This window comes from Hypomesus transpacificus, unplaced genomic scaffold (assembly GCF_021917145.1).
Source record: "Hypomesus transpacificus isolate Combined female unplaced genomic scaffold, fHypTra1 scaffold_27, whole genome shotgun sequence".
In the NCBI taxonomy this organism is placed as follows: domain Eukaryota; kingdom Metazoa; phylum Chordata; class Actinopteri; order Osmeriformes; family Osmeridae; genus Hypomesus; species Hypomesus transpacificus.
In genome coordinates, this window is record NW_025813796.1 from 3,684,206 (window position 1) to 3,712,078 (window position 27,873).

General features: G+C 41.2%; 1 protein-coding gene across 1 annotated transcript; it reads left to right on the plus strand.

The window, feature by feature from the left end:
• The first annotated feature begins 378 nt into the window (after positions 1-378).
• Positions 379-27,826, plus strand: cdc42se2 (CDC42 small effector 2). The gene is made up of 4 exons (XM_047014779.1): positions 379-565; positions 8,646-8,747; positions 26,563-26,680; positions 26,799-27,826. Exons 1-3 carry the CDS (start codon positions 512-514, stop codon positions 26,662-26,664), a joined length of 258 nt encoding a protein of 85 aa, XP_046870735.1. The 5' UTR covers positions 379-511; the 3' UTR covers positions 26,665-26,680; positions 26,799-27,826.
• Positions 27,827-27,873: the final 47 nt, after the last annotated feature.

Here is a 27,873-nt window from a genome sequence, read left to right on the forward strand (position 1 = left end):
TTATCTTGATTGGCTGACGCATACACGCTCTGTCAATTTGGTTGGACAATCTGACAGGATTACTATAGCGTCAGCTTTGTGTCAAAAGTCACGAGCACCAGAGATCTGTGCTGCCTAGAAAAAACAACTTACCCATATTGCGTGTGCATGTGTGTGTGTGGGTCCGCAATGTAGGTTACAAATCCAACAGTGTTCCCAAAAGCCATGACGTCTCTTTCTCTCCATGGCAGGTGTGATTGAAGGGGCCAAAAGCCAGGTGCTCTTCATCCTCTGAGACCACCCACTCCTCCAAGGCAAGGGCTGCAGAACACCCCCCTCTTTTATTGCTTCCCCCACCCCAACCCCCCCCCCCCCCCCCCCCCCCCCCTCAACCAACAGACCCTGTACCCAGGACAGGACACTGCCCCCCCATTTTCTCAGGACCTCCTGCCACCCAAGGACCATTTATTTCCAGCCCCTCCTGTCAGGAGGACTCTCACAGGAACCCTTAAGAACACTAGTACTGCTCGTCATGAGCGAATTCTGGTTGTGCTTCAACTGCTGTATTGCAGAGCAGCCCCAGCCGGTAAGAGTGCCCACCACAAAGATACACAGCACGTTGTTTATACTGTAGTTCTCCAGTCTAAAATTTGTCTAAACCTACGCATATGTATTGTTTCAATAGATGTACAGAAGAGCTTAGTGGTTGCGTATTTGGCTGGAAATCCAGAGGGATTAGGTTCAAATCCCGCATACTATGTCAGTTGCTTTGAAAAAAAGAAATTGCTAAATGAATATATTATTATAATTATAAAAATTAATAAAAAATTAAAATGTGTTACTTCCTCGTTTGGGGTAAATCTTTGTTGTAGCCTAATCATTTGTTTATGATTGGAATTTTAGGACCATTTTAATGTGCGTATATGTAGAGCTTGTTTCTTGTATATTCTTGCCTCACATTGGGAATGCCGTTTATGTGGGTAAAAGACAAGCCCTCTCAGCTATACTCTGACTGTCATCTAACTGTGTAAAGTAGTGAGAACACTAATGTTACAGGCTGCTTATCTCTCTGTTAATGCCAGGAATGTGTGTGTGTGGGTGTTTTTATAATGTTGTTTTTTTGTTACCTATCAAGTGTTGTTAGTTTGTTTTTGAACAATAGACTGGAGAAAATCTGATTTGATCTGAATATGTCAGGTCACTCACTGTCCGGGACCGCGATTGTTATTTGAAATTAGGCAAATAGGGGGCGAAAACCAAGAGAGGCACTCATTGGTCGCTTTCAATGCAATCATACCCACAGGAACATCCTTGTACCTTGATTGACAGCTTCCGTTACAGGAAGCCCAGAGTGGTGGAGCCAGCACTACTGGCTCCAGTTGGTGTTGAAACACACTCCGGCTCGGGCTCGCAAAGGGACCTGGTCTCACAATCAGCCTCATTGTTAACATTAGAAGATGGGCTAGTACTAGCAACAGGTGTCTCCTCTGACGAGCAACTAAAAAAGCTGTTGATAAAAGGCACACTTTGTAAAAGAGCTTCTCCTCTAGCTACCAAAAGTATTCAAAAGGCTGGGAGCATAAAAACTAAAAAGCTGCCTCTCCATGTCTCTTGGTCCTGGCTTATGGAACTGTTAAGATTTCAGTGCCAGAACATGTGGGCTTTGGCTGCATCCCTGCATTGAGTACTGCTGATCACGTACTGGTTTATAAGAACTCAATCAATACACTCCTTCTGCTCCTTCAACCAGAGTGTCCTGAGGAAGACGTCATTCATCTTACAGCACTGGTTATTTTTGTCATTAGATCGTACCATGCCATCCGCCAAGCAGCACTGGGACACTGACAACACCATGGTCCACCTGATTCTTGCATACACACAGAAACTTTATCGCTGTAAACCTGCTGTGAGGACATCAAAACAGTAGACCAGTGGGGCTGTGGAGGATCTGCGGGCATGCTTGGACTGTACTTACTGGGAAATGCTCACGACTGCTACCAACAGTCTGTATGAGCTCACAGAGGCTGCAATGTCATACATCAGCTTCTGTGAGCAGCTTCTGTTGGTATACAGCCCTGGTTCACAGCAAAACTGAAGGTTCAGGTGGACAGGAGAAAGCGTTCAGGAGTGAGGACAGATCCAGGTTCAAGGAGTCAAAGAACAGGTTTAGGAAGGTGGTGAGAGAGGCTAAATGATTGTAATCTGAGAGACTACACCATCAATTCTCAGCTAACGACTCTTCTGTCTGCAGAGGGCCCAGGCAGATCACCAACTACAAGCCCAGAGCCCCAACTCCATTAACAACTCTGGCCTGGCCAACGACCTAAACGAGTTCTACTGTCACTTTAAAAATACAATTGGACTGTCCTGACCCACACCTGCCATCACCCCCCCCCCCACACACACACACACACCCGTCGCGAGACCCGTCACCCTGACGTCTGTGGTAATGAGGTCTTTTGAGTGCCTCATGCTGGCACCCTCTCCTGGACTCCCTGCAGTTTGCCTACAGAGCTAATAGGTCTGTAGATGAAGCAGTAAACATGGCCCTCCACTTCATCCTCCTGCACCTGGACTCACCGGGATCTTATAATAATAAGACATTTTATTTAAAGGCGCCTTTCTCAACACTTCAGGACACCGTACAGAGGTACATCAGACATTAAAAGCAGCAAAAAAATTAAGAATACAACAACATTAAAAACAATAGAAGGAGGTAGAGCATTTGACATCAAGTGGAATAAGCAGTTTTAAACAGATGTTTTGAGTTGCAATTTGAAATGGGGGAATGAATCGATGTTTCTAAGTTGGGGTGGTAATGAATTCCAGAGATCCTTATTCCAGGATCCTGCTTGTGGACTTCAGCTCTGCTTTTAACCAGTAGCGGAGCCAGAGGAGTGTCCGGGGTGGCACTGGACACCCCTGACATCTGATTGGCCACCCAAAATAAAGTTTGCTACTGGAAATTTGATGCTGATTGACATTTAATTTGACCTCTTGTTGAAAGAAGCATTTATCTTGCTGCGTTGCGGTGCATTATTCAAATCGAAGAGAGACATTTGTTGAGAGATACAGATTCATAATAATTTCAGTTAATCAAACAGCTGCAAGACCCAGTGAAATGTTATAGGCTAGCTAGCTCTAGCAAAATAACGCTAGCATCGCTAACAACATTACTAATTCAACTTTGGTAGTGTAACCGAGCTCTTTGTAAGTTTGGTTTAGATCAAATTGTACATGATCCTGTGGACAAAAAGACACGGACGCTGTCTCTTTTCCTAACTTGTATTTTACCACTGCTCTTCTTGACATCGCTATTCGAACAGCCCTAGCTGATATCACAAATGCGTTCAGCATCAAATCTACGGCAACTCCCGAGGGACAAAACACTCTTGTCCGTTGTCACATAGAAAGGTCTGCTACAGTAGGCTATCCTCAGGATATATAACATAACATTGGATTCTGCCACTAAATGAGTGACTTGGCTTTATTTCCTGACATACTATCCACAACCAGGGCTGGACTGGGACAAAAAATCGGCCCTGGCATTTTTGGCCCACAGGCGGTCCACAGATTTAATTTGGTCTTGTTTAGGCCAATTCCAAAACTTTTCTTTGCTATTAGTTAACATAATATATATGAACATAAATATTATACTGTAAATTTGTAATGTGGTTGTTATTTATATTTATCAAGTCCATTTCTGCTTGATTTCTGCTACCTGTCAAATCAAATTGCAGTGTTTTTTGGGGTTTGTAAATTCACTTTGTTTTGTAAATAAACTATGTACTGTGTTATTCCTGCAACACAGAAATGCCATTATAAGTGGCCTGGTGCTTGAGCTTTTTTTCCAAAAATATTTTGTATGTTCCAGCACTTATAGACCCAGATTATACTGTATATATTAATTAAAACAATGACCCAAGACTCTGGACCCCCTGAAGTAGCCTTGGCCATCCCTTGGCCACCCCATGTATAAAACTCTAGTTCCGCCACTGCTTTCAACACCATATCCCGGGTCTGCTACAGGATAAGCTCACCCAGCTGAACGTGCCTGACTCCACCTGCAGGTGGATCACAGGCTTCCTATCTGACAGCTGGGAAAACACATCTTTGATGTGTCTGACTATAGGTGGAAAGCTGACAACCTGGTGCAGCCAGAACAACTTGGAGCTCAATGCTCTAAAGACAGTAAAGTTGGTTGTTGACTTCAAGAAGAACCCAGCCCCACTCAGCCCCATCACCATGTGTGACTCCCCAGTCCACACTGTGGAGTTCTCCCGCTTCCTGGGCACTATCATCTTCCAGGACCTCAAGTGGGAACTGAACATCAGCTCCCTCACCAAGAAAGCACAACAGAGGATGTACTTCCTGCGGCAGCTTAGAAGTTCAACCTGCCAAAGACAATGATGGTGCACTTTTACACAGCAATCATTGAGTCCATCCTCACCTCCTCCATCACCATCTCGTATGCTCCTGCCACTGCCAAGGACAACAGCAGACTGCAGCGTAGTGTTATCATGGTCCCAACATTTCAGAAATCGGTACCAATACCAGTTGAATTTAACTGCTGATGACTCAGTGCTTTGGAAAACTAGCACTTTTGGTAACAGTTAGCAGACAATGTGCAGGGATAACAGCTAACTAACTTGGCCTTCTACTAACCACTCTTAGACTGTTAGCATAATACAGTATCTCCCGGAAGCGATCTGGAACGGAAGACTAACAAGCTAGCTAACAAAAAGCTGAAAAATATCGGACAGAAAACGAACTGGTCAACACAGCGACAGACTGCCTGTCTGACTCGCAACTTGTATTGTATGCCTTGTTATGATCGCATGCGCGGTTGTATTGTACATGCATTCTTATGATTGCAGGCGTGGTGTGACGTTTCTGACAGGCACTTTTCTCCACAAAAATGTAAATTACGTCTAATCCGTCAAAAACAACGTTCGCACGAATACAAGCAATGCAATTGGTACCAAGACGTACATTTTGACTCCCACATTGTCTATGTAGTGCACTTTATTTAAGGGTGGGAGAATATTTAAAAAATAAATAAATATATGTGAGAAAAAATATAGGTTGAGCCTTGCCAAAGGCAGGCACACACGACAATAATAAGAAAAGATTGAAACCCAAAAGGTTGCTTTTCAGCTTCACTGCTTGGCCCCCAATAATAATAAGAAAAGGTAGAAACCCAATAGGTGGCTTCGCTGCTTGGCCCCCAAAAAGGTAGAAACACAATAGGTGGCTTTGCTGCTTGGCCCCCAATTACTTTAGACTTCACTTTATAGATACAGTTAGAGCTCAAATAATAACAGAGCACAGCATAGGACATTTGGTGGAAAGTTGGATCATAAAATGGCAACAAATGTATTTGATCATGTGTTTCAAACCATGCAGTTTTGATAGAAAGCTTGATTGGATCAATCTGACTTTAGAATTATGGAAGTGAATCAATTGCACTACCAACAAATTGTTTTTCAGGAACCAATTATTTTGGCCATTTCAACAATAAAATAAACTTGGGTTAAACCTCAGGTCCATCCTGTGCATGATTAGATGCTTAATTATTGTCTGTGTTCTGTGTCCTAGATTTGTTTGATTCAAATACAGGCCATAATTGTTCTCTCTGTGAATTATATTTGAGGTTTGAGCCATTTCAGGCCTTTGCCTGGTGAAATAGTTGTCTCTGTCTTAGCCCATGTCAGAGGCGTTGTTAGACAGAAAACTCCATTGGGGCACAGCACCCTATTCATATTCATATTTTTTCTATCAAGCTTGCTGCGCACAATGCACTACAAGGCTATAGAAACTCCCCTTTCTTAACCCTCTATATTGGCAGGGACATAAATAGTTAATGCGACAGTGCAGTTTTTTTTCTTGCAAATACAGTTTTTTGGAGCTTCATGTAATATTGTTATATAAAATATGATGATCGTTAGGCCTATCATTTAGAAACTTTCTTTCTTTTTGTAATGTTTTATTAACCTACTTCAATTCTGACTTGTGTGCCGAGTCCGACAACTGAACTTCTGTGTAAGTGCTGCAGTGGCTATTTGGCAAGCTAAGAAGAGCGCGCTGACAATTCTGCAGGCATCGGTTTGTGTTTTTGGTTAAACTGCTTTGATTTTACATTACATTTAGTCATTTAGCAGACGCTCTTATCCAGAGCGACTTACAGTACGTACAGGGACATTCCCCGAGGCAAGTAGGGTGAAGTGCCTTGCCCAAGGACACAACGTCATTTGGCACGACGGGGAATCGATCCGGTGACCTGCTGATTACTAGCCCGACTCCTTCACCGCTCAGCCATCTGACTCCCCTCACTCTGATTTTACAAGCGTCGAGTGGGATACTGCTTTTTTCCGGGATTATCAATCTAAATGAATGCACTGACTATTAAAGTAAATTGTTCAAACTCAAACTTTAGATTTTACTGGGGCACAGCAGACTTATACTGGAGCACTTGCCTTAGTAAAAAGGGTCTAACGACGCCCCTGGCCCATGTCTAGTATGACTTTCCAAGATGTGGAGGATTTATTATTTCTTATCCTTTCTTAACATCCTACAGTATGTTACCAGTCTTGAGTTATTGCACCCATGTGGAATATAACCCAAAAAGAAAAGATCACTACAATACAATATACTGCCAGGTATAATCCTGTTTAACCCAATTTTACACTACCTCAGACACATAAACTTGGTTTGCATCCGTAGTGACTTGCTTGTTTGTAGAGATCACCCAAAGTATGATTTTGTTGGCAGGATTCTTAGGCTCTCAGGCCCTCATTTACTGACACATGCGCAGTTTACGCTGCGTCTGTTTATGCGACTTCGGTAATAGCGCCCGCTATGCTTCCTCATTTTGCGTAGTATTTATTAAACCTGATACTCATCGGGCAATCTGCCCATACTCCGCCCTTAAGCGCAATTATTGCGTCTCTAAAAGAACAATGGGCTCGCATGAACGCATATTGAAAGCGCAACTCGCTCATGTGGCAAGCAATCTGCGATTTTACCCCCTGTTTGTTATTTACACATTTACACAGCCCACATCAGTGAACTCGGTCTTTGCGAACAAAGTAACCAGGGCCTGGAAACAGGCGCAAACGGCTTGATAAATGAGGCCCACAGTCTCTTACAAATGTCTCCCTCATATGGAGTTTCTATGTACACAATAGCCATGTGGTAGTAGGAATCAGAACAGTACTGCCTTTGACCCATAAATGACCCTGAACCAGTACTTAGGCTCTGGGTGTAATATGCAAGCAAAGGAGTTTACACAGCCATACCTCTACCAAAGCCCATTAGAACAGGAAGCCAGGATGCATTCAACACTTGGACGCAGGCTACTGACCTTAGAAAAACTGCAACACCACACCGGATCTAGCTACACCGGAAACAAAACAACAGGCACGCGCACACACTTGTTTGGCTTGCGAGCTGGCTAAAGAGTATTGGCTAACTTTACGCTTTGAGTAGATGGCGAGCACGAGACGCCGAAATGGATGCCAATAAGATTCTGAATGCAAAGTTTACTATTAAAAAGTTGCCAAATGGTCCCATTGACAAGAGCAAAGTGATCTGTGTGTTTTGTCGTTGTGAACTGAGCTATCATCGCAGCACGTCCAGTCTGGAATACCACTTGATGGCAAAGCACACAGCTGATGCGAATTCTCCGCCCCCTCATCAAAGCCAGGCGATTGCAATGTTATTTTCAATAAAAAAAAAACATTTGCACCAAGCAATCCGATCCACTTTTCCATGTTGATAAAAGCATTAAAATGAGAAAAAATTATTGGACAAAAAGAAATCGAGGGACATTTAGAATAGACAAAAATGTGCGTTTAATTGTGATTAATCGCGAGTTAACTATGACATTAATGCGATTAATCGTGATTTAATATTTTAATCGTTTGACAGCACTAGTCAGAATTTAAATCCAGTAAAAGCATTGTGGGTTAAGTCACCATGACGTCAATTATGTGACATGACACTTATGTGTGAAGGAGTTGAGAAAATGGCGGGCTTCACAATACCTCTGTTATTGGAAAACAGTTGTCATGGCAACGGGGTGTGTAGTGTCAGTAATGGGTATGTTTGTTTTGTCGTTCATTTAAATATTTTTTTACAGCTGTAGCCAGGATGTTAGTATCTGTCACTATTTTATGAGGTTTAAGCCACAGAACAAGCCCTTGAATGTGGGTCAAATATGTATTCTCATTAGTTGAAACATGTCTGGTGACATTTAAATACAGTTCTTTCGCTATCCTCCGCCAGCGTAGACTGTTTGCAAGAGTGCATGCGACCTGGATCACTCTGACAACTCAGACTGTTTTCAAAGCAGTAGGCTAGATTTGTTCTTCACTAAAGTCAAGTTTGTTTTCTTTGTCAGAGAAGTGGAAAGGAGTGTTCATATTCTTTCTTTGACAGGAAAGATTCACACTATGGCACTTCACCTCGTTCATAAGCATACTGCATGCATGATCTGTGCAAATGGTATTAATCAATTTATAGTAAAGCTAAAGGTAAAATATTTTGACCATTGGACAGTGATACTTTGCGTGTAAAACATGAACAGTTTAGAAATGTTCAGAATCTAAAAAGGATATGTATTCCGTAGAATGACAATGTTGTGTCCATCTCGTTCCCTCTCACAGAAACGACGGAGGCGCATTGACAGGAGTATGATAGGCGAGCCAACCAACTTCGTCCACACAGCTCACGTGGGATCGGGAGACCTCTTCAGTGGCATTAACTCTGTGAGTCTGAAAGGAAATGGTGAAAGTGAACAAAATGAAAGCACAAGTTTAATTGTTTCCCAAGTGTGAATGTAATGATGGTTGAGCCAGCTGGTAATGATGACCTTGTTGGTTTGTGAATATGGGTGTGGAAGCATGGTGTAGTGGTCATTCCCACTACTTACTGATCACACGCATTTCATGAAGCAGAGGGGTGAACTCAATCTGCAACCTCCTACTCTACTCATTGTGGACGCTAATTCAGTAAAATCTTGTTTAAAAACCTACTGTAGGAATGTTACATTGTTGCTTACTGCCTCATTTTAGACTATTCACTGTGCATTATTGATTACGACATGCAGATGTGCTGTGGAGAATGTTATGAGGGCCTTGTCCATCGTATTGCATGGTATGCAGCACACGACATCCCCCTGCCAGGTTTTCTATTGACCTTTAATACTGATTACCTTTTCTAGCAGATATGACAACGGACAATACTTATTCCACGATACTTGGAAAAAGCACCTAAACTGTAGAGATGGATATCAATTACTTATACAGACTCTTTGACCATTACCAAATTATTTATCCCTTCCATCAATTGGGAATTAACGTTTATCCTGAAAGAGTATGCGTTAATATAATCTTGTGATATGGGGATATCACGAGCAAATGAATGTAGATCTAAACATCCTTTTACAATTACCCCCCCACCCCTATGTCCTTATTCATGTGAAAAAACATCAATTTTTTTACTTAAGAATATATTAAAATCAGAGGTGGGTAGTAACGTGTACTACATAAGTAACTTTTTGAATACATTGTACTTGTAAAAGTAGTTTTCATGCAACATTAATATTAGGGCTGCAACAATTCCTCGAGTAACTCGATTACAAAAAATGATAGAGGCAAATTCCTCTGCCTCGAAGCTTCTTTCAATTATTTTTAAATCACTTCACATTCTTTCGCAATGATTATTTTTAGTGTGACACAACGCGCTTACGTCACTCACAAAGTGTAACGCAAGGAGTTAGCGGCATTTTGGGTCGTGATAGTCTTTTTGATAGAACGGCTTGAGAACGGCTCGCCCTGTACACCGCATAGTCTTAGGTAGGTAGGCGGCAGCCACGTCTCGTTGCGTCATGTCACAAAGTAAATAATTTTGTCGGTCAATTTTACAGCAAAAAGGTTGTGGAGGGCAGCTTTCAAGAGATATGGGTATTCTACATTTAGCCAGGCGGTACGATTTTTGGTGTGATTTGTGTAAAACTTGCAATCTGAGTGAGACTCCGTCCCCTGGTACTAGACTACATTGTTTTGACGTTAGCCTCTGTCAGATTCGGGTCGGTCACTGGCAGTGTGTTCACAATGTTGTATTTCACTCCATTCTACACAAAAAATGTCAGGGAGGACTGCTTACTATAGATATGAGCCTGCTTAAAATAGCCAATCTGATATCTAAAGATAGATAGTCTGATTTCTCAAAGCGAGCCTGTTTCGTTGCTCATGCGAGGCTGAGAAAGCGACCTCCGTTAGTCAGGCTAGTTTTACCCGTTTCAGGCTATTTAGAGGTCTCTGACAGTCTGAATCACTGTTTACAGGCAAAGGTCGCGGTGGTCCTTGGCCAAATGTGTATATTGACCAGTTTAGAGCTAAATACTCTTGCCAGAGCCTGGAATCGAACCAGTGATTTTGCATGGGTCTCCATCAGGTCATTCGGACATTTCACACTCAGGTACGCAGTAAAAATCACTGTTCGGATTTTCCCACATCTGGTACATAACCAGTATGGATAAATACATGGTCCTCACAGTTAAAGAGGCGATTGATTGCAGAACCGAATTTACGTTGTCACAGTTGAAGAACGAAAGTTCAGTGGGTAAAATGGACATACAGTGAACCTCAAAGTCCATTGACACCTCTTTCCTGTGTAAATCTCACAATAAAAAAATGTAGCTGTGAAACAGTAGTTCTTGAAAAATTCCCCCGCTGTGACATCCTAACGGGGCTCCACCCTTTTTTGGCTCTGGTCTGTACCTTTGTCACGCCCCGTTTGCTGAGCGCTGCTCTGTACTTCCACAGAATTACAAAGAAGAGTGTTTTTTCTAGTATATTGAAACTGGACTACGGAAATAAATGCAGTGTTCCAGACTGTACAGGGAATGCTGACACTTTTCAGAGTCTTCCTATACTAAGGAACCAAACACTCAATGGGCTGTGTCATGTTTGTATATCCACCTTATTCCTAGCTCCCATGAACCATTTTCTGAATTATGGGCGCGACTTCCGGAGCTGGCGATTGTCATGGTAAGCAAATTCTGATGCGAAATAAAACATGTGGCAACACAGACTGTAACATCTGAAACAGGACAATTTGATCATACCTCTGCCCTCTACTATCGAGAGATGGGAGGACGACCTGAAAAAGTGGCCTCAAATAACGTACACTCTTGCTACGGACGATGAAGCGATGAATAACCTGAAAAGCTCTGAGTCTTATCAGTACTGTAGCTAACTCCACAGCAATAAAGTTGGTCGCGTTTTAATAAAGGAGGTGGGACACAACCTTGTCTACCTTAAAGCAGACAAAGCCTAGTCAGAGCCTCAAAGTCCCACATCACCGGTTCTGGGTTTTAGTTTCATCGTCAGGTGAAATACAAGCGGCTGGGTGCTCATTTGTTGCTGGACCAGGGCACTACTAACACACAAAAATTCCTATATGAACTCTTGCATCCCACCTTTACTGGCAGTACTGCAACTAAATCTGTGGAGGTCTTTCGTAGCCCCAACACAAAGCAGGATGCGGATTTCCTCCGTCTGCTTTTTGTCCAGAAAATGAAATGAGTACACATACGATAGTGTTTTGGGTGCTCTCTTCAAGGTTAGGTTTTTCAGCTACATTCTTTTGTAGTCCTCATCTGTTGGCAGGCGATGGAAACTGTACCGTTTGTCACAAGAACAATACCTTTTTGTTGTGGGTGTGTTTTCAACACACTGTCGTTGAAGCCACAGATTTAGCTAAGTCTGGTTGTTTGTAAAGCCGCGAACAGCACAACAGGTAGCCTACCAGAGCTCCGCAATGACATTTTATAACAATAATAATAACAATATAAATGACAATATATGTTTAAAAGCAAAACAGTTTTAGTTAAGTTACAGTTTAAATTTCTTTAGAAAGAATCACTGCTGACGGCTGGCTGGGATTAACGTATAGCAAACCGCAACTTCCGCCACTCACCGGAAGTTGCACCCATAATCATTTCTATAGTAGACCCCCTGAGAATAAGGTGGATATGAGAAGATCTCGTCGTTAGCATTGATAATAACTGTAGTGCTACCGACAAAATCATCCTACAGCTTGCGGTTGTGATGAACATAACGGTGCGTTCATACTGCAGCGTTTTTTAACGCTCTGCACCGCTGGCCTTCCCACAGTGCACCACGCTCGGGGGCGTGTTCGAAAATTTAAGTCAGAGAATGGCTCCGAAGAACGCTAAGAACGCAAGTACACTCTTGAACGTTCTCTCGAACTCTCGAAGAACGTTCTTGCAAGCGTCCTTGCGAGAATGGTCTTGCAAGTCCGCAAGGACTTCTGTGAAATCAGAAGCGTTCTCGCTGGCCACGCTTGATAGATTACTAGCTCTGACAAGTTCCACTTAAGTTCCATATGAGGGCGCTAACGGTCGAGTGCAGAATGAATGGAGGTCTATGGAGCTATACCCCTCAAAATCCACTTTTCTCAGGATATAATTTTTTGTATAGTAATTTAAATTCTGAATTCGAAAAGGGAGGCAAAAAAAATACACACCGCTGGATGTTAGAGTTAAGTCGCCTTTCCGTTCTAAAAAGCTTTTGAAAATGTCATTGACGTCAAACACATTGTACGACCAGAGCTACTGCTTGACGGCAAGCTCTGGTTACTTTCACTTTTCTCTCGAGGCATCGACAACACAGCTGACAGGTTAGGCTCTCCTTGTCAATACACATGCTAGAAAGAGTTTTGGATTGCTAATGTTGTTGCTAATGTTGCTTATGCTCTGACATTATACTGTAAATACTGTGTGCCATTTGTATCTCCTGTAATATTAGTTTTTCATATTGTAAATTACGGCAACTTATATTTTATTGTATATTTTATTTGAATTCTATTCCACTTAGTATTGCTAGTTTATGTACCCTTAGTATAGTTAGACCACATTTAAATTTAAGATTGCTATATGTTTATTGTATGCACCTTCCTGCCAAAGCAAATTCCTTGTCTATGCAAACTTTCATGACAAAAAAATCCCTTTCTGTTTCTGATTCTGATTAGGTTAGTGTAGGTTTTTAAGGTTCGTATAGGTTATTATGTGTATTTAGAGGTTTAGTATAGTGTATTGAATATTGTATATTATTGTATATTAGGAGGTTTACTATATGTCATCTTATTATAGATGATCTATGTTTAATGTACTTGTGTATGTTATGTTATGCCAGGTTGCTTTGTATTGTCTTGTCCTACGAATGTCAGTGCCCAGTCTAACCCTGTGTTGTTTTGTGCATCAGACAATAAAATACTTGAACTTGAACTTTTAGTGTGTGCACATCCAGGCAAAAATACATTGCATAGACAAATAATACTAAACTTCAGGACATAAACTATTGCTATTTGACACCAATGAATTGCCTTCTCATTAGAAGGCAATGTTTTCATCTGCTTGAAGAAGACCTTGCTGATCGAGACTAATTATGTGTGGATTAGTTTTGGAGACATGACTCTTTGTAATTATTAAAGTATTTCATGTTTTTAGCAATAAAAATTCCTTAAAATTATATATATGGCTTTTTTTGAAAAGTAAGTGCTTTAGTTCAACCATCAGAAGACTATTTATGTGTGAGGAAAGTTTAAAGACACAACTGTATTTAATGATTAAACTATTAAACGTTTTTGGCAAAAAACTGTATTTAATGATTCAACTATTAGATGTTTTGGGCAAAAAATATTCCCCAAAATTAGGATTATGCTTATTTTTGAAAAGGAAGTGCTGTAGTACAACCAACATAAGAATATTGATGTGTGAGGAAAGTTTAAAGACACAACTACATTTAATGATTAAACTATTAAACGTTTATGGCAAAAAAATATTCCCCAAAATTAGGATTATGCTTATTTTTGAAAAGTAAGTGCTGTAGTACAACCAACATAAGACTATTTATGCGTGAGGAAAGTTTAAAAACACAACTGTATTTAATGATTAAACTATTAAACGTTTTTGAAAAAAAGATATTCCCCAAAATTAATATTATGCCTATTTTTTTTTTTTAAGTGCTGTAGTACAACCAACATAAGAATATTGATGTGTGAGGAAAGTTTAAAGACACAACTACATTTAATGATTAAACTATTAAACGTTTATGGAAAAAAAATATTCCCCAAAATTAGGATTATGCTTATTTTGGAAAAGTAAGTGCTGTAGTACAACCAACATAAGACTATTTATGCGTGAGGAAAGTTTAAAGACACAACTGTATTTAATGATTAAACTATTAAACGTTTTTGGCAAAAAAACTGTATGTAATGATTAAACTGTTAAACGTTTTTGGAAAAGATATTCCCCAAAATTAATATTATGCTTATTTTTGAAAAAAAAGTGCTGTAGTACAACCAGCAGAAGACAATTGATGTGTGATGCAAGTTTAAAGACACAACTCTGTTTTTATATGAAATTATTAAACGTTTTTGCCAAATAATTCTGCTGGACCTTTCTGCAGAATTTTGACACGGTTAACCACCAGACTTTCTGAGATGGGCATCACTGGCACTGCACTCCAGTGGATCTCATCCTATCTATCGGGAAAATCCTACCAGGTCTCCTGGGAAGGCATACTGTCAGGCCCTCGCCAGCTCTCCACTGGTCTCCCACAGGGCTCCGTCCTTGGACCCCTCCTCTTCTCTCTGTACACCACCTCACTTGGACCAATCATCACCTCCCATGGCTTCTCCTACCACTGCTACGCTGACGACACACAGCTGTACCTGTCGCTCCCCCTGCCTCACAGACATCTCCGCATGGATGACCGAGCACCACCTCCAGCTGAACCTCGCCAAAACAGAACTTCTCATCATCCCGGCTAACCCCTCCATCTCCCACGATCTGTCAATCACCCTGGGATCTGCAACGGTGACCCCTTCATCCTCTGCCAGGAACCTTGGGGTTACCACGAGCTCTCCCTCACGGCCCACATTGCTGAATCTCCCGGTCTCGTAGATTCAGAAGCTCTTCTCCTGCCTGGCCCCCCAATGGTGGAACCAGCTCCCCACCTCCATCAGGGACACTGACTGTCTCCCCACCTTCAAGAAAAGGCTCAAGACGCACTTGTTCCGGGAGTACGACGGCACTTAGGAATGCTTGGCTGGACCTGATGTTAGTTTCCTTCAGGATCACAATGACTCTTATTGAGTGACTTGTTGCTCTTGTAGGTTAGTTATAACGAAGTTAAGTTTTGTACTCGCTGTGAAATATTTTACTGTTGATTGTTCTTCTACAGGTACAGTCCTGCACTTTTTGTGGTTCATGTTGTTTTAATTTGTAACTTGTATAACTGCATGCTCTTATGGGTCTTCCCTTTTGGCACTTGTTTAGTTTTTTCACAATGTATGCTTCATGTTTTGGCTGCTTGCAATGTTTGGGACTACCTCGTTGTTATGATCAGTGACCTATGCTCTTTTGTAAAGCTTTCTCTTGGAAGTCGCTTTGGATAAAAGCGTCTGCTAAATGCATAAATGTAAATTTTCAAAGCATACTTAAAAGTACATCAAAAGCGAACTATTTTCTAAGTATTCTCCTTAAAAGTATATCAAATGTGAACTATTTTCAAAGCATACTTAAAAGTATATTAAAAGTGAACTATTTTCAAAGTATACTTCTTAAAAGTATATTAAAAGTGAACTATTTTCTAAGCATACTTCTTAAAAGTATATCAAAAGTGAACTAAAAGTGTTCTATCCATGTTTTTGTATACTTATAGTATACTTTAATATACTTATTTTTTGTAAGGAAATTTTAAATGAGTAAATGGTTATCACCATGGCCTCTTTGCTAGTCAAATCGTTTACTTGTGATCAAATGAAATAATAAATCCCAAAACAAAAATGTAGGGGAATGTTTGTGAGGAATGTTTAATTAACGATAGAAAACAGATGTAGCGTCATGTTGTATGTATGCCCTGTAACGATTGAAAACAGATATAGCGTCATGTTGTATGTGTGCCCTGTGTCGCCCGGGCAACAGAGGCCATGTCATGACTCATGATGCTAACGCCTCAGCCGCAGACCACTCTTTCCGAAAATAGACTAGCTTAATAACAATGCGTACATCATATTTTACACTACATTTCATAATTTTGTTTTTCTGACAATGTTAAATGAGTAAATAGTTGTCACCCTGGCCTCTTTGCTTGTGGCGTTTCTAGTTAGCCTATCATCTCCCAGAAGTTAACGAGCTGCTAAGCTAATGTTCTGCTACAGGTAGTCACGTGTGTTTTCGTGACGTTAGTGACGTTAGCAACGTCAGTGACTGTGGCCAGCAAGTTAGCCACCGTTAGCTTCACTTTTTGCCACAAAAACGTAATTTCTACTTAAACCGTGCAACGGAACGTAAACCCTAATACAAGCAACTCAATTTCTACCAAAACGAAGCGTTTGACACTGAGGTTGTCCATGTAGTCCAAATATTAACAAAGTTTTAGGGGGGCTAAAAAGCAACTAGAAAAGGCTAACATCAGTGAGAATGCTGAAAACCTGAATGGGGATAGCTGACCATGCTAAAAAAGCTGAAAATTGTGAATAAATTGAAAGTTATAAGCTGAAGCTTTAAAGCGCCGTAAAGGTATTTTAAATAGGGGCTGGAGCTGGACGAAGGCATACAACTACAGAAAAGAGAAGAAAGATGCAAAAGTGATGCAAAAAGTGAAAAGATCCGAAAGAAGAGAAACAATGTATAAAAATGTGAAGATTTTGGAGAAAATTATTTGCTGGAGTTTTAAAAGGCCTGCAATGTATGTTAGAAAGTCAGATGGCTGAGCGGTGAGGGAGTCTGTGAGGGAGTCGGGCTAGTAATCAGAAGGTTGCCGGATCGATTCCCCGCCGTGCCAAATGACATTGTGTCCTTGGGCAAGGCACTTCACCCTACTTGCCTCCGGGGAAATGTCCCTGTACTCACTGTAAGTCGCTCTGGATAAGAGCGTCTGCTAAATGACTAAAATGTAAATGTAGGTAGGACCTGCAGCAAGATGACTGCAGAAAAGAAAAAAACAAGAGAGAAAAAAATGCAAAAGTACTGGCAGTTGGAAGATACTGCTGTGAAAGGTATTTTGAAAGGACCTGGAGCAATGAAAAACTAAAAGGGTAAAATTTCAAAAAGATGAGCTACAGGAAAATGTGAAAATTTAGCAGAAAACCAGTTGCTGAAGTCTGGGTTGAACGATTTTGAAGGTAAAAGAACAACACTGGAATGACTTGAACTTGCTGGAAAAACGTAGCAACCGTTGGTCATTGGCAACATTTTAACCTACAATCTAGTTTCAGGTTCAACACGGAGGAGAAACTAATCATGCGTGCCTGCACACCCAGTCCTGTTCAGACACTTAATTTAAGATTACGTCAAAATAATAATCCATAGTGCAGGATTTCCGATGTTGTCGTTGTCTCTGGTGAGTTTTTTAAACGTAAATAATAAGATCATGCTACATCTAATCAGCGGATCATTTCTTGCAAGTGTGTCAAAGTAGTATGTATTAACACCATAGGCTTGAATAATAACCGAAGGCGTGAAGCTAGAGAGAGGATAAAATGGAAGATTTCCTACATAAGCTAGATCTACTATTTCAAATTGAAAACTGAGACGATTTTTAGAGTAAAGACAAGTTACTTTACATCTGTGTTCAATATCGTCTATTAAAAATAAAAACTTTCCAGTTACGAAGCGTTTGTTCATAGGATCAACGCCAGCTGCAGCAAACATTACCCCAGCCCTGGTTTGGCTGTTCGTGACGGTCAGCTATGACAGTCGAGCCTCGATCTTTGCAGATTTCTGTAAAACCTGCTCAAATAATAACGATCTAGCTAGATTATGTACACTTTAAGCTCAATGTACATGCCTTGTTTGGCCAATTTGGTCGGTACTGGAAGAAAAAGTAGAACCGTTTTTAGTTATGGAGAGCCATCGCGCTAGCTCGATTATAAGACAATAACAAACATTTACCTAGCATCCACACCTCAAACAAGTTAACCTAGACGCAAAACTGTACGTACACAGAGGCGGTGGCACGGTTTTTGTGATGGAGGGGCGAGATTTATTTTGCCCCGCAAAAAAAAAAGAAATTAAAACCCCTATTTCCTGCATTTTAGGGGGCAGAATTTCATTTTACACTTAGCTACTTTTCTCTTACGTTCTCTGGAGAAGGGTGTGTGATTGTCGCGAAAATAAACTGACCCATGCATGTGACACTGAGTACAGCAAGTGCTTTAACAATTATCTTGTTTTCGTTTTCAGATTCGACTTGTAAAATCATGGTATGGGCTACAGTTCGATGGACAAAATTTTTTGCGTTGCGTTTGTTTACAGTTTCGTTGAAACTCTTTCACGAAAGACGCCGACATCGATTGCTTGCAAGCATAACAATGGCAAAAAAACAAAGGAGTGTGAATTCCGACGAAGACCCGCGTCCCCACGCAATGTATATTGAGGAACCATAATTAATACTAATACTTAGTAACTGAAGGGTTGTCTCAACTTGTTCAAATGTAGTCATGTAGTGTTTCTTATCAGTCAAGTATGAATGCAGGTGTACTGTATTTGCAACCAGCAATACCAATAAATGCCAGTACGTGCTGTACACTGTACAGCAACAATACCATTGCCCCAAACTAATCTTGGTTCAGTCACTAGTTTAAGTAAAGAGTGGGGGTATCCATGGCATTGTCCAATTATGTCCATATTTTACAAGTCTAAAGAAGTCATGTTGCCAAACTGAGACTCAACCAACTTACCTGAGACTCCCTGACTCCCTGTTCCTGCTCTGTCCCCAGTTCTATTATCTGTGTGTCACCTGGTGCCTGCTCTGCCTAATGACATCATTATGAAACATTCAATTAGCATTTCACTCAATTAGCATTCAATTAGCATTTCATTCAATTATCATTTTTATGAACATTTTTTAGATGGGCCACTAGGGTTCTTACTTTGCGTTTTGGTGTCCTGAAAAATTCTCTCATGTCCATCTTCCTTTTTTCTGCCATTTTTCTACCACACACAAAATGTGCAGGTTATTTACAGCAGCGGTTCTCAAACCTTTCCCCTGGCGACCCCCCAAAATTCTGTGGTGACGTCTGGCGACCCCCTATAAAAAAAAATTCTTATTTTAAAACCGGTTTATTGCATGTTCCCACAATTGTACAAACTGAAAGGAAAATAATCAAACAAGAAACAATTATATCAAAGGAAAAATTACAAGGTGACTAGTTTATTTATAACAAGAACTTACACATGACAGAACAGTGCATCTGCAGATAAATCTAGGCCTGAACAAGACGCATAAGCGACAAACCTAAAAAAATTAAAATAAATAAAATTCAAGCCAAGAGCATGCATCCGATCTTAATGTATTGAGGGTATTTATAGCTTGAGACTTCCAGTCTTATCACAGCATGTTGTCGTTTGTATTTTTTTTTTTTACATTCATGTGAAGGGTGGGCCTGCTTTTTGGAACATAAGAAATTCATTCTTGGGCTGATGCCGCACATGGCGACTCAGAGATTTTCCTCCACGCTGCTCAGCCGACATCTGTACTTGTTTTTTAAGTACACTAGGGACGAGAATGTCTTTTCGCACAGATTTGTCGACCCAAAGTGTGTAAGAATGGCCATAGCGGCCGCAGACAGTGCGGGGTACTCCTGTGCAACTGAAAGCCAAAACTCATCCAGTGTCTTGGATGCAAACGACATCTGCAACGTCCGATCACTGGAGAGCTCAAGCAACGCATCTTCGAGCTCAGAGTCTACTTCGCTTGAAGCGCAGCTGCTGAATGGCTGACGTATCCAGTCATATTTTTCCACATTCTCTGCAGGAAAGTATTGGTGGAATTTTTGCAGGAGCTGGTGGAGGTGACTGATTATTGAGGATTTAAGTGAAGTGACCTTAATGGCATTCTCTTCCAAAAAGTCATGTAGGTCTGAGAACATTTCAAAATCGCCATTCTCGATACAGACTGCCCAACGCTCCAGCTTTTTTATGAAAGCGTTGACTTTGTCTGACAGGGATAAGATGTTACTGTTGGGGCCTTGCAGTGATATATTTAGTGAGTTTAATTTGTCAAATATACCCGACAGGTATGCAAGACATGCGATCCATGTTGAGTCGGCAAGATGATGCGCAAAAGTGGAGTGTGTGTTGGAGAGAAAGGTGCGCACCTCATCTCTCAGCTCGAATAGGCGTGTAAGAACCTTTCCTCTCGAAAGCCACCTAACCTCTGAATGGAACAGAAGTGATTCGTGAGTAGCTCCCATCTCTTGGCATAGAATGGCAAAGAGTCTGGTGTTTAGGGGAGGTGACTTGATGTGATTGACTATTTTGACTGCTGTTTGGAGAACATCCTCCAGCTCTGGTTCCAGTGATTTCGCTGCCAAGGCTTCCCTGTGGATAAGGCAGTGGGTAAACCTGATGTGTGGTGCAACAGTGAGAACCTTTGCTTTAAGTCCTTTATTTTTCCCCATCATAGCTCCGGCTCCATCAGTGCATATGCTTATGCATTTTTCCCAACACAATCCTGCGTCCTCCATCCAACTTTTTAGACAATTGAAAATGTCATCACCAGTACACCGTCCTTCTAATGGAGCACAGAACAGCATATCCTCGTGGAGTTTTCCCTTGTGACTGTAACGAATACACACCATCAGGTGTGCGACACCAACCATGTCTGTGGACTCGTCCAGCTGCAAAGAAAATCTGCTGTTTTGTACTCGCTCAAGCAGTTGTATTTCATATCGTGGGCGATGTCGTAAATGCGCCTGGACATGGTGTCATTGGAGAGCGGGATGGTCTTCAATGCATTAGCAACCTTTTCGCCGTGCATTGCACTCACCATTGCAATTGCTGCAGGGAGGAGTAGACTCTCAGCAATTGTGTGTGGCTTCAGAGATTTTGCTACCAGGTGGGCCACCTCATAAGATGCTGCGAGGGCTTTGGTGGGCACAGTTGCTTGCCCATGCATTGCAGACTTTTGCCCAAGCAGTGCCGTTTCTTTTCTTTGAAAGAACTGAATGGGTTTCTGGGCATGATCTGGGTGTCGAGTTTCTAAATGTCTTTTCATTTTAACAGGTTTTAAACTTTCGTGTGCCAGAACGTCACCGCAAAGCACACATTGTGGATGCTCCACCTGATTTTTAACATGGCACGTGAATCCGAATTGAATGTATTCCTTTAGAAATTTGCAATGCTTTTTTTCTCACCGGGGTCCCCTGCATCATGCATGCCTGTCCCACCTGAAGATCGCGGAACAGAGGCACTGGTGGATGGTTCAGAGGCACTGGTGGATGGTTCAGACACACTGGTGGATTGCTCTTCCGAGCTTTTCTCTGATGTTCTTAGCAGCCATCTGTCCATTTTCCGTTAAATGTGTATGCTTACAACCCCCGAAATGACCTGTCCTCCCAACCTAACTCAGTCACGGTATACCACCGTGGAAACAAAGCCAGCTGTAGCTGCTGCAAATGACCAACGCAAAAAATATAATTATTCTAAAATGGCTATTAGATGGCACTAAACTGCCTAACCTATTTAAAACCCTTTACTGCCTAAGCCAACATTCCATATGCTTTTGAAATATGATTCATATTAATATTTTATGAATTTTCATATAAAATCTTACACCTTAACTGTTTATACCATATTGAAGAGGAGAACTAAGGGATTTTTATGATATGAATAAATATATGATTACTTAAGGAAAATAATATTTTATCAAGGTGATTTCAGGCAGCCATTTTTTACATTAACTTCTCCATCCACCATACCTCATCAGACAACTTAATTCATTTTTAACCACTTTATTTACAAGATGGAGAAATACTTTGAGTAGGTGGAATATCCACAAATCTGTGGGAACTGTAGAACAGAAGACAGATTAGAAATATCATATTTTGATTAAAAGTTATGACCATTCTAGTGACTAGTGGAAACATGGGGGAAACCGGAATTCTCCTCCCTCAAAAGTAGCTAGCGCTATGGCTGGATACTCCTCTCGATAACAAAAAAACTTTCGAGTTTCTTCTACAATCGACCGAATTGGCCTAACAAGGCATGTGCATTTACCTTACAGTGTACATAATCTAGCAAGTTAATGTTGTTTTTCCAAGTTTTCTAGAAATCTGCTCAAATCAAGGCTTAACAGTGCTACTACTACCGTCATAGCTGCCTGTCCTGTCGGACACGTAATTCTTTCCTAAAAAACTTGCGTCACTCCCACAACCAAATTCTTTGTAAGTAAAAAGTTTAGACTTTTAATTGGCAATATTGACAACACATTAAGAAATGTGTCTTAACTCATAATATAGTCTCCGATTTCAATTCAAAGCTGTAAATCTACTGTAGGCAATCTCCCATGGTATCCGCTCTGGCTCCGCCTCGGAAAACAATGGCTGCCGTTGCTGACGATACATTTATTCCCCCCTCCCAGTAACCCCTCAACCAATGATATGTGCTTTGAGCTAAGTTGTCATGAGTATCTGGCAGTTTTCAGAAATAAAATCGGTGATTGGATGGCAAAGATATTAAGGCAGGAAACATGGGAATTTTATTTCCCATATTTGAATTGTCCGGCAGGAATTGTCCGGCAGGAATCTCGCCTCCGAACATTTTTAACGACCCCCAAAAAACCTTTCCAAAGGGGTCGCGACCCCCACTTTGAGAACCGCTGATTTACAGTAGGAGATGGGCTTCTATCATGTATTACCATTCTTATAGAATAGGCTTCGATCTACCAGCTAGACAGTCAGCTAGGAAAGGTGAAACGGATTGCATTGACAAGGATTGACAGCTGTATGAGTGTCATTTTAATATAATTCATGTTTTGGTTTTATATTGGCTGGCCTTCCAGAATAGCTGAATTTGCAGAGCTAGCGAGCACCAATTCCGTTTGTGTGGTATTTGCCATAATCTTTGCTATCGCCAGTTTACTCCAGATCGTGTGCTTCAAGTCCCTATACTGACGATTTAGCTTTTGCAACAAAACCATTTAAGATAATTATGACAATGGTAGAATATAGACCTTTTTTGATGAACATTCTACAATTTTCATTCGTCAAGTTTGGCCCTTGAAAGCTTCCGGTTTCAGACGCGCGAATGATTGTTTTGATGGAAGTCAGCTAGTTTAGAACCATACGTGAGCAATTACAGTGGAAAAAATGTTTTTTAAAACATCGTCAATTGTTGCTGTGTTTGGCTGTTGGTTGAGATTGGGGAAGAACAAATTGTCAACAAGTTTACATTTCCTATAAAAACGGGTGTTCTGCCCCCGCTTCTGTGTGTGTGGTTAGGTCTTTCTAGCCTGCTACATTAGCTCGACAGATAGCTAACAGTTTTCCCAAGTCAAAAGATGAAGCTTGAAGTTGTTCTCACATTTTACTCAGGAAGCACTGTAAAATTGAGCAGACATACAGAATGCATCTCAATTAGTAACATTCTTCTCGAAAAACAATCAATTGTGATACACGTTAGATTATATGGGAATTTCCAGAGACCTCGTTAGCGATTAGCATATTCATATTCATTTGCGCATCAATAGAGCAAACAATTCAAACAAACTTTAGTTCACTACAAATTTCTTTCACGAGTAATGTTTACAAACAATAACTGATAACTGCTATCAAGAAAACACTTACAGACAAACACTTTTTTGGCCATATACATTGGAGCAGGAAAAATCGTGTCTTCTTAACTAACCATGTATCACATGACAACAGAAACATCGAAGGAACAATCAGAATCAGAATCAGAATGGGATTTATTCGCCATGAAAGTTTGCACTGACAAGGAATTTGTTTTGGCAGGAAGGTGCATACAATAAACATATAGGAATATTAAATTTAAATATGTGGTCTAACTATACTAAAACTAGCAGTAAAAAGTGGAACACACTAAAATAGAATAAAAGTGGGCATAAAATAAAATATAAGTTGACAAATTACAATATAAAATACAAATATACAGGAATTGAATGTAGTGCAAAAGTAAAAGTTTTAAGACATGAAGTCATTAGAGTCAGTGTGAGCTCTTGGCCTTGTTGAGGAGGCCAACAGCGGAAGGGAAGAAACTGTTTGTGTGGCGTGAGGTTTTGGTCCTGATGGACCGCAGCCTTCTGCCGGAGGGGAGTGTTTGAAACAGGGAGTGACCAGGGTGGGAGGAGTCCGCCACAATCTTCTTCGCTCGTCTCAGGGTCCTCGACGTGTGCAGGTCCTCGAGGGAAGGCAGATTGCAGCCAATCACCTTCTCTGCTGTGCGGATGATACGATGCAGCCTGCTCTTGTCCTTGGCAGTGGCAGCAGCGTACCAGATGGTGATGGAGGAGGTGAGGATAGACTCAATGATGGCTGTGTAGAAGTGCACTATCATTGTCTTTGGCAGGTTGAATTTCTTCCAGCTGCCGCAGGAAGTACATCCTCTGTTGTGCTTTCTTGGTGAGGGAACTGATGTTCAGTTCCCACTTGAGGTCCTGGGAGAGGATAGTGCCCAGGAAGCGGAAGGACTCCACAGTGTTGACTGGGGAGTCACACAGGGTGATGGGGGTGAGTGGGGCTGTGTTCTTCCTGAAGTCCACAACCATCTCCACTGTCTTGAGAGCATTGAGCTCTAGGTTGTTCTGGCTGAACCAGGTCACCAGGTTGTCCGCTTCCCACCTATAGTCGGACTCGTCTCCACCAGAGATGAGCCCAATGAGGGTGGTGTCGTCCGCAAACTTCAGGAGTTTGACGGACGGATGGCTGGAGGTGCAGCTGTTGGTGTACAGGGAGAAGAGCAGAGGAGAAAAGACACAGCTCAATCTGCGGACAATTGCAAACAGGGCTCGGGGGATTAGTTTCATAAGTAAGATTTAACATTACCATACTATTGGTTATATTTTGTGAAAAGAATACCATGTCCTGTATCATAGCTACATGTTTGACCTTTGCAGCAAAACAAATCACGTGAAAATCAGTTTGGTATTCAGTTCGGTATGATTAATTAAATGCGCTGACAGCTCGTTGCCCCAGCCAAACAGATTACACTTTGTGGAGTGGTTGCCCGTTCCAAGAGGGCGATCCCACAGCTTGTCAGCGCCAGTAGGCAGTAGCGGTCGATGCGGCGTCTACTCTTAATTATGTCTATGGTCAAGACATCATGGCTGGCAAACGACCGATGCATGGCAGTTAGCCCCGCCTCTTTCTTCCTCATAGCATTTAAAGCTACAGACACAGCAAGTCCTGAGGAAAGCTCATTGTGGGACTGACCGTACTGGCTTTATTTCTGCACCAAGGCTGAATTTCGGGAAATAAACTTCAGATAGTATTAGGGGACAACTAAGGCCCATATAAAAGCATCCAAAAAAAGCATGTCATGGGATCTTTAAAATAGGGTTAATCGTCAAAAAACCTTCACCAACATCGAGAAATATTGTTGTTATGTATGCGTTATTATGCTATGATTTTACTGCTCTGGTCCATCAAAGTGCACAGCAGTGTTTCCCACAGATTAGAAATCTAGTTGTGGCGGGGTGGGGGGTTGGGGTTGTCAGACCGGGGGGGGGGGGGTAATAATTTCTTCGTTAATAATTCATTACACAGTTAATTTGTTAATAATTTATTACATTAAATATTAATCCAAAATGATTTCACAAAATTAACAACAACTAACATCATTTCTGCATTATGCATGTAGCAACGCTAGTGCTAAACAACTATTTAACTGGTCAGCTCCATGACGCCGGGTAAGTAGCTAGCTCCTGAGACTTCTCACCAAAAGAACGAAGGGGAACCTTCGAGTAAGGTACATAGTGAAAAGCCTCAACTTTCCTCGACTTTTAGCTACGGCACTAATGCTGAAGGCTCGCTGACATAGCTGTCGGTCTTACTAGAACGGCGTATGTATGCATTGTTGCTAACGTGTGCTAACGTTGTGACTGTGTGATTACGTGAGAAAGACGCTTGAGAGACGGAGGGAAAGCAGGGGAAAGGAAATGCAGCTGAACGAATACGCTGCGTGTTTTAACCTAAATAGCGATAACACATTTTTTTACGAAACGCAATATGTGGCGGCCGGTGTTGATTCTGTGGCGCACCGCCACAAATTAGTCTATGTGTGGGAAACACTGGGACAGTTTTTGGCCCCTTAACTAAAATGAGTTTGACACCCCTGCTCTAGAAGCACCAAACCAAATGTAGGAGCACCACACTAACAACATTCGAGACATGAATATCTGTTTCCATCTTCCTGTTAATTTCTGTGATGTAACTCAGTACTTCAGTAGTATTTTCACTAGATTTTCACTTTCTTACTCAGGTAATTATTTGCATGATTACTTGTACTTGAGTCATTATTATTTTAAAGTAACAATACTTTTACTTGAGTACAGTTTTGGGCTACTCTACCCACCTCTGATAAAAATATATGAGCATTATAACTTTTTTTTTATGTTTCTAATTGTGTTTCTATTTTACATATATTAGAAATAATTTGCTTTCAAATTCCAAACTGGAACTTTCTGCAATGTGCACAATGTGTGTTATCTTCAGCCTAACCCATAACGTATTGTCTTTCCTGATCAGGTGAACTCCATTCAGAACCAAATGCAGTCAAAGGGCGGCTACGAAGGGGATGCAATGCCTGTGAATGTTCAGCTACAATTGGTGGACACCAAAGCAGGATAATAAAGAAGAGCTGCATGTAAGGGGCACTTCATCATATTAAATTGGAACACAAACATTTACTAAATTCTGTATATTTAGTCTTAATGTATAGGCTAGTGTAAATATAAAATATTCCAATTTTGTTACTTCTGTAGGCTTCTCCACACTGGTGTTCTCATTGCCCCCCTCCCCCCATGCCTGCCTTCAGTGACAGCTGGGATAAAGGTGACAATGTTCATTGGCCAAACCCCCCCCCTTCCCCTCGCTGTTGGGACAGCAGCGTCAACACTTGAACCAGTTTTCACACAGAACGGTCTGATGTTGTCGTCCCCATTCCTCCCCTTCCCTTTCTCCTAACCCATCCCACAGTTGAGACAGATGACGGACAGCAGTGCTTCAGTTTTAGTGTACCTCACTTTCCAACTGCAACCTGACCGCTAGCATGCTCCTCATCATTGCAAAAGTGCAACATGTTGGAATGCCTACTCTTACCTGTGAAATATGGTGTCTCTTTCTTTGCATTGTCGATGCTTTGATTTTGAAGGTCTGGAACCTACAAGTACAATTGTTGATTTTTATTAAATTGTATTTCTTTGTAATGTCTAACTAGGCTGTCAAAACAGTGGCTGCCCACATGTGAAAATTGGCTTGCTACTGCCATTTGGTGCCAAAATGTCTGTAGCTAACATGGAATGATGGTAAATTGTTCTGACAAAACGACTGGTACTGGCAGAAATGTTGTTTACAGTCTGTGCTCATTCCTTTTTCTTTTTTCCACAATAACTGTTGTCTTTGGACAAAGTAACAAATTGTGAAATGTATATTTGACTTGACTGTTTTAAATGTAAACTATTGGAATAAACTTGGGCTGTAAGTATTCGCAATGCAGTAAAATCTTAAGAAACAGATTGTGTTTGTAATATAGAGCAAGCTATTGTTATGACAATTAGTTTATCAATTGTACAACCGGACCATCAGTCTTTGACGCAAACCCAAACTCTTACATTCACTTGAAATTATCTCTGACTATAAACTTGGCACATCTCAGAATGAAACAAAAAACCTTTGGACGCTTTCTGTCATCTTTTGTCTATGGAATCACTTGAGACCATAGTAGAGGCCAGGACAGCCACAATTTGTGAGAAAACAAATGCCAGTATGATTCTCATCAGCACATAGTATGACATGCTAGTTCCTGTTCTTCAAATCCAAAACATTTTCCTCAGGTTC

Bases quoted from the DNA above. Each gene is read 5' to 3' on its own strand.
- cdc42se2 (XM_047014779.1), top strand. From the start codon at position 512: ATGAGCGAATTCTGGTTGTGCTTCAACTGCTGTATTGCAGAGCAGCCC. The intron at 566-8,645 runs GTAAGAGTGCCC...TCCCTCTCACAG, and splicing joins TTGCAGAGCAGCCCCAGCCG to AAACGACGGAGGCGCATTGA. The intron at 8,748-26,562 runs GTGAGTCTGAAA...TTTCCTGATCAG, and splicing joins TCTTCAGTGGCATTAACTCT to GTGAACTCCATTCAGAACCA.